At 28.8% G+C, this 7672-nt stretch overlaps 1 protein-coding gene across 2 annotated transcripts; it reads right to left on the minus strand.

Moving 5' to 3' along the window:
• Nucleotides 1-3067: 3067 nt before the first annotated feature.
• Nucleotides 3068-7290, minus strand: LOC119610178 (zinc finger protein 587-like). Of its 2 annotated transcripts, XM_037965306.1 has the most exons (6): nucleotides 7096-7290; nucleotides 6840-7031; nucleotides 6146-6753; nucleotides 5753-5887; nucleotides 5456-5557; nucleotides 3068-3438 (listed from the first exon to the last, which is right to left on the minus strand). In XM_037965306.1, exons 1-6 carry the CDS (start codon nucleotides 7222-7224, stop codon nucleotides 3348-3350), a joined length of 1257 nt encoding a protein of 418 aa, XP_037821234.1. In that variant the 5' UTR covers nucleotides 7225-7290; the 3' UTR covers nucleotides 3068-3347. The 2 variants fall into 2 exon arrangements, with proteins under 2 accessions (XP_037821234.1, XP_037821235.1); XM_037965307.1 differs by lacking the exon at nucleotides 5753-5887 and having other exon boundaries at nucleotides 7096-7288.
• Nucleotides 7291-7672: the final 382 nt, after the last annotated feature.

The raw sequence follows: 7672 nt of genomic DNA on the forward strand, positions 1-7672 counted from the left end.
GTCTAGTATATAGCCAAATCTATAGTCGAGTGTTTAGTCTAGCCTATAGTCTAGTCTTTATGCTAGTCTATGCTATAGTCTAGTCTAGTTTATATTCTAGTCTATAGTCTAGTATATAGTCTAATCTAGTCTAGTCTAGTTTATAGTATATTCTAGTCTAGTTTATAGTCTATTCTGTAGTCTAGTCTAATCTATAGTCTAGTCTATAGTCTAGTCTTTAGTCTAGTCTATAGTCTGGTCTTTAGTCTAGTCTATAGTTAAGTAGATAGTCTAAAGTCTAGTTTTTAGCCTGGTCTATAGTCTAATCTATAGTATAGTCTTGTCTATAGTATGAAGTTTAGTTTTTATTCTAGTTTATAGCCTGGCCTATAGTTTAGTATATAATCTAGTCTATAGTGTAGTCTATACGTAGTCGAGTCTATAGTCTAGTCTCTATTCTAGTATAGTCTAATCTATAGTCTAGTCTATAGTCTAGTCTATAGTCTAGTCTATAGTCTAGTCTATAGTCTAGTCTATAGTCTAGTCTATAGTCTAGTCTATAGTCTAGTCTTTAGTCTAGTCTATAGTCTGGTCTTTAGTCTAGTCTATAGTTAAGTAGATAGTCTAAAGTCTAGTTTTTAGCCTGGTCTATAGTCTAATCTATAGTATAGTCTTGTCTATAGTCTAGTCTATAGTATGAAGTTTAGTTTTTATTCTAGTTTATAGCCTGGCCTATAGTTTAGTATATAATCTAGTCTATAGTGTAGTCTATACGTAGTCGAGTCTATAGTCTAGTCTCTATTCTAGTATATAGTCTAATCTAGTCTATAGTTTAGACTATATTCTGGACAATAATCTTGTCTATAGCTTGGGCTATAGTCTAGTCTATATTCTAGTATATAGAGTAGTCTATAATCTAGTCCATAGTATAGGTTATAGTTTAGTCTAGTGTAGACTATAGTCTAGCATATAGTCTTGTATATAGTCTAGTCTATATTCTAGTCTATGATGTAATCGGTAGTCTATTCTATAGTGAAGTATATTGTGTAGTCTATTATTAAAAGACTACATAGTCTTTTCTATATTCTAGTCTATAGTGTAGTCTATAGTCGAGTGTATAGTCTAGTCTATAGTCTAGTCTTAAAACACTACCTTTCAATTGAATCTAGTTTAAGTGAAATCATGTCAGTACTTTTGAATTAATAGCAAAATAAAGAAAATTGATATAATACCATAACAATTTCAAAAATCTGGCAACATTGGTGAGTTAATTTTTACTAGAGAAAGTAATTTAAATTATAAACTTACGAATTACTTTAGTTCCACTCAATTCTATTGAATATTTTCTAAGTTATAGCAATTTAAAAAATCCCTTAAATTAACCAATATTCCAAAATACGACAACCCTGACACGACATAGGTACAGCGCCATCTATTGGTTGGACACATGGTTCTTCAGCAAAACAAAATTTGTGTACCACAGACACATATTTTCAAAACGTTATAACTCGAAAACTACTAAAACGATTTTGTTAAAATATTTATGATCTTGTTGGGAATATATTGAAGATTTGGAAAATTTACTTATCCAGAGTTGCCACCATATTAAAAGTGGCGAAAACTGAGTATTACTCATATTCATTTTCCAAACATTGTAACACAAAAACTACGGAAACGATTCCGAATAACTTTATATCAACATGAAGCTATTATTTTGAAGATTACAAAAATTTATTTTGTCAGCATTGCCACCATGTTAAAAGTGTGAAAAAACTTAAAATGATATAACGTACCTCCTAAATATGATAATGAAACTACGGAGGCAATTTCTTTCGAGTTCACATACATACTTACGTTTGTAGGAGTTATGTTGTAGATTATGAGAAGCCAGAGTTGCCACCTCTAAATTTACAATAAAACTGAAATTTTTCAGATTTTTTTGAAAATACGATATTGAACTTGGTAACAGATTTCGTTCAAGTTTATATGAATATTTTAAATAATTTTTTTCACCACTTTTATTCAGATGGCAACTCTAAAATTTACAATTTTTAAATCTTATAATTTATAAAATATCGTCAAATAAACTTGATCGATGTCGGATCAGTAGTTTTAGTATTATTTATATCGTTTTGGAAATGTATTGAGTTGAACCAACTTTTTTGCCTTTTTCAACATAGTGGCAACTCTGTCAAACTAATTTTTACAAACTTCAATAAATGCTCTAAAAGTCATTGTAAAGTTAATAGAAATCGGTATGTTAGTTCTAGCGTTATAAGGTTTTAAATATACCTATCTGTTGTCCTCTGCATTAATCTTTTAATAGGATGGCAACTCCTGCAATATAAATTTTCTGAATCTTCAATATAACCCCAACAAGTCAGTATAAATTTCATTAAAATCGGTTCAGTAGTTTTTGAGTTATAAAGCTTTGAAAATAGGTATCTGTTGGCTGCAATTTTTCACTTTGTCAAAACACAGTGTATCCAACCAATAGATGGCGCTGAACCAAAGTTGTGGCAGGGTTGTCGCGTTTGGAAAAATTATGCCAATTAAGTGATTTTGAAAATTGCTATAACTCTTGAACTATTCTATCAACATTAATGAAACAGGTGTCAATAGAAAGGTTATAATTAAAGCTTTTTGTTCTATTAAAAATTGTTTTACCAGGGTTACCAAACTTTTCCATACATCTTATTATTTATTATGTTAAGACTTTTTAAATTTGTATTTCTCAAAAGTTATTATTATGATTTCGATCAAATTGGTGTCAATCGGTAAGGGAATATTTAAGCTAAATGTTGTTTCTAAAATAAACTTACCAATATTGCCAGATTTTTAAAATTTGCTATACTTTTGTAAATTTTTAGATGAATACTATAACTCTCAAACTATTCCCTCAATTTTAGTAAAACTAGTGTCAATCGGTAGGTTTTAATTTTGTTATTGGTTGTTGTAAAAATTGTTTTACCAGGGTTGCCAGATTTTACACTTTCCTTATCGGTAGGCTTTGTTTGAAAAATTTTATTTTACGAGTTAAATAAAATATTAAAATTGTTTTAAAAACTACGATAACATTTTCGAAATTGTATACACTTCTTTATTTATATTACATTAATTAATTCATAACTTAATAACAATTCATAACAATTTCAAATTCCATTCCATTTTACATAATCTAACTTATAGAAAAAATATTAAATTTTTTCGGATAAAAATTTCAATTCAATAAATTCAAATTTCACTAAATTTCACTTTAAATAGTATAAAACTTACAATCAACAGGGGTAATTTGTTTATGCTTAAAAATATTTAACAATAAATACAATTGTTAATTGGTTTAATAAACATTTAATGCATTTAATTATTTAATTTTTATTTGTTAACTTTAAATGTTGTCTTTGATGATGTTTACGTACCATCTGAAGAGAAGCAAACTCTTTGTTACAAATCAAACATCTAAAAAAAGAATAGAAATAAGTCGTCAAGACTGGACTATAGTGAAGACTACAAACTGACCTATATACTATTCTATAGTGAAGCCATAGTCAAGATTATGGACTATTATATAGCCAAGATTATAGACTATAATGTAGTCAAAACTATAGTCTATTCTTTATTGAAGACTTTAGACCATTCCATAGACTATAAACTATTCTATAATGAAGACTATAGACTTTTATATAGCCTATTATATATAGACTATTATATAGCCAAGACTATAGATTATTTTATAGTAAAGACTAAAGACTATTCTATAGTCAAGACTATAGACTATTCTATAGTCAAGAGTTTAGACTAATATATAGTCAAGACTATAGACTATTCTATAGTCAACACTATAGACTATAGTCAAGACTATAGGCTATTCTGTATTCAAGACTATAGACTACTCTACAGTCATATAGTCTATAGCCAAGACTATAGACTAATTTATAGTCAAGACTAAAAACTATTCTATAGTCAAAATATAGACTATTTTATAGTAAAGCTATAGTCAAGACTATAGACTATTCTATAGTCAAGACCATAGACTAATCTATAGTCAAAACTGTAGAACATTCTACAGTCATCTATCTATAGCCAAGACTATAGACTATTCTATTGTCAAGACTATTCTATAGTCTGGACTATAGACTATAGTCTAGATTATATAGTCTAGACTATAGTCTATATAGACTATAGTCAAGACTATATACTATTTTTTAGCCTATAGTCAATACTATAGAGTATTGTATTGTCAAGACTATATACTTATTTATAGACAAGACTGTAGACTATTCTACAGTCTAACCTCTAAACTATTCCATAGGCAAGACTGTAGACTATTCTATAATCAAGACTATAGACTATTCTATAGATAAGACTATAGAGTATTATATATGCAAGACTAACTATTCTATAGTCAAGACTAGACTATTCTTTAGTTAAGACTATAGATTATTCTATTGTTAAGACTAGGCTATTCTATAGTCAAGACTATAGACCATTCTACAGTCATATAGTCTATAACCAAGGTTATAGACTAATCTATAGTCAAGACTAAAAACTATTCCATAGTCAAAATATAGACTATTTTATAGTACAGCTATAGTCAAGACTATAGACTATTCTATAGTCAAGACCATAGACTAATCTATAGTCAAGACTGTAGAACATTCTACAGTCATCTAATCTATAGCCAAGACTATAGACTATTTTATTGTCAAGATTATTCTATAGTCAGGACTATAGACTGTAATGTAGTCAAGACCATAGACTATTCTATAGTCAAGGCTATAGCCGATTATATAGACTATTCTATAATCAAGACAATGGACTATTCTTTAGTCAAGACTATAGACTATTATATAGTCAAGACTATAGACAATTCTTTAGTTAAGACTATAGACTATTCTATAGTCAAGACTAGACTATTCTATAGTCAAGACTAGACTATTCGTTAGTCAAGACTATAGATTATTCGTTAGTCAAGACTATAGATTATTCTATTATTTAGACTAGACTATTCTGTAGTCAAGACTATAGACCATTCTTCAGTCATATACTCTATAGCCAACACAATAGACTATTTTATAGTCAAGACTATAAACTATTCTATAGTCAAGACTATATACTATTCAATAGTCAAGACTAGACTATTCGTTAGTCAAGACTATAGATTATTCTATTGTTTAGACTAGACTATTCTGTAGTCAAGACTATAGACCATTCTACAGTCATATAGTCTATAGTCAAGACTATAGACTATTCTATAGTCAAGACTATAGACTATTCTATAGTCAAGACTATAAACTATTCTATAGTCAAGACTATATACTATTCTATAGTCAAGACTATAGACTATTCTATAGTCAAGACTATAGACTATTATATAGTCAAGACTATAGACTATTATATAGTCAACTGGTTTATAATCAAGACTGGTATATAGGTAAAACTATAGATTGGTAATTATACTTATTTTTGTACTCACTTTTTCTGTCTATGGCCCTGAACATGTTTCTGTAATAGAGTTATGAATCTGAATATTTTATTACATTTGGCGCACTTATATTCCTGTTTTTTATGCAGCCTCCTAGAATAGAATAAAAATATTACTCTTTGGCAATTGCTGTTTCAAAATTAAGACATTCGACTATTTGATAAATTTAAAAACTATATACAACCGATTACAAATTCTTAGTTAGCTTTTAAATATATCTTTTAATTAAATAAAAGAGACTAGATATGATCCTATAATATCTGTTATAAAAAAACCACAAGAACTTACCTTTCATGACTGTTGCGATTTGTTATATCTGAGAAAGATCTATAACAAAACCTACAGTAATATGGTTTTATTCCGGTATGCAGGTTATTATGACACAAAAATGCTTGAATTTGACTAAAACTTTTCTTACAAATTCTAAACGGAAAAAAATTTAAGTTTAAATGACTAGCAAGGGTCAAATTGCGCCATTCGATATCGATGGAAATTTCAATAGAATTCCGGAGATTGCAAACGATATTGAATGCCGTAATTTGTCCCCTGATCAAAGATGCGTCTATAAAAATAGTTATTAATAACAATTCCTCGATCCCAAAAGGAATATGTAAAAACTATTTTCTTATAACTTCCAAATGGACTTTTTAAAGACGCAGCTTAACTTATTTATCCACTTACTTGCACTGATGAGGTCTACTATGGGTGTACATATGATGACGTAACAGGACATAGGTACCGTATCTATTCTTACAAATTCTGCAAGTATACTTGGTTGTTCCCTTTTTAGACCTATTGGTAATACTGGATTTTGACGTTGTTTTCAATTTATCTTTTATAAGAGTTCTAGCTGTTGGTTTTATACTTTCCGATTCTGATTTCGCCTTTTCATTTTCTCTTTTTGATTCAGTTTTATTTGTGGCTTTCGCTTCCTTATTTTCCTTTGCTTTTAGTTTATGTGAAGTTTTAGTAGCTACATCCTTTGCTTTTCTTTTGATTGGACTTTGTTTGGGCGGAGCATTTTTTAATTTTAACAATAACACAATGGGTTCTTTTTCAATTGGTTTTGAAGTTTTTTCTATAATTTCTTTATCTTTAGCATTATTTTTTGTTACTACACGATATTGTTTAATATTACCGCAACTGTTAGATGGATTTTCCAGATTATTTTCTTCTTTAGTTTCAGTTGCAACTATATTTTCGGAATTTTGTGATAATTCGATAGTAACTGGAGGATCCAAGTTTGATATAAAACTAGAAACTCGGTAATTGGTATTTGAATCTGAAATCTAAATAAGAAAACTATTAAAAAAAAAACAATTTTCCAACATCCAAATCATCGTTCCCTAATTCCCACCAATCTAATTTCTCTTACCGTAATAACATCATTACAATTTCTCTTCTCCTCCTCTAAATCCAATTCATACAGATTAATACTTCTTTCTATAAGAATTTGTATAAGTTCACGATGTCCCCTTTGACAGTCCATACGAAAGTTATTGGCTTTACATAACCTTCTTAAGCATGCTTCACATATTTTATCCGGCATATTATCGTTTTTTCTGACCTAAAATAATATGGTTTAAACATAAACATTTGTTCTTAATTGAGACAAGTTATATCGAAATTACCGACACCCCGCCACAGTCCCTTAATAAGGACCAAATATTTGTAACGACTTTATCCTCGAAGATATTATACATTTCCTCTTGTTGTTGCAAACATACTCGACATATTATCCATATTTTTGGTAAAAACATAATCACTTTATTTTATGAAACTAATTAAATTAAAATTCATAACAACAGGGATGGGAAATTGTATTAAGCGATAAACTACAGTCTAGTTAATGAAGTGGTACTACTTTCTGTTTACCAAAACTTTTAGCCTTATTTTCATGTAAGTCGTTAACAATTTAATTGTTAACTATCTACGAAATTTGTGAAAATTAGAAGAAACTAAAAAAATAGGTCGAAATGAAAACTACCACTCCAAATCGAATTTAGAACAATTTACGATTGTAGCAATTTTTCCATTCCTGATTTGCAATTGTTGTTGATTGGTAATTACTTTACTCAGTAAGAAATCAGTACTAGATTTGTTATTGTTAATTTTTTCGAGACTCTTTGATCACTAGCATCTGTTCTCGAGGAGAAATTTCAGACTCAGAGTTGTAAAAAGTTAGTCGCTATTTTTAATATTAACTAA

This window comes from Lucilia sericata, unplaced genomic scaffold (genome assembly GCF_015586225.1).
Source record: "Lucilia sericata isolate MDLA Ls3-8-SP2 unplaced genomic scaffold, ASM1558622v1 Contig001133F_arrow, whole genome shotgun sequence".
In the NCBI taxonomy this organism is placed as follows: domain Eukaryota; kingdom Metazoa; phylum Arthropoda; class Insecta; order Diptera; family Calliphoridae; genus Lucilia; species Lucilia sericata.

Excerpts from the sequence above, each read along its gene's own strand:
- LOC119610178 (XM_037965306.1), bottom strand. The coding sequence starts at position 7,224 with ATGTTTTTACCAAAAATATGGATAATATGTCGAGTATGTTTGCAACAA. Across the intron at positions 7,032-7,095 it reads GGGACTGTGGCGGGGTGTCG|GTCAGAAAAAACGATAATAT; the intron begins GTAATTTCGATA and ends ATATTATTTTAG. Across the intron at positions 6,754-6,839 it reads ATTGTAATGATGTTATTACG|ATTTCAGATTCAAATACCAA; the intron begins GTAAGAGAAATT and ends TTTCTTATTTAG.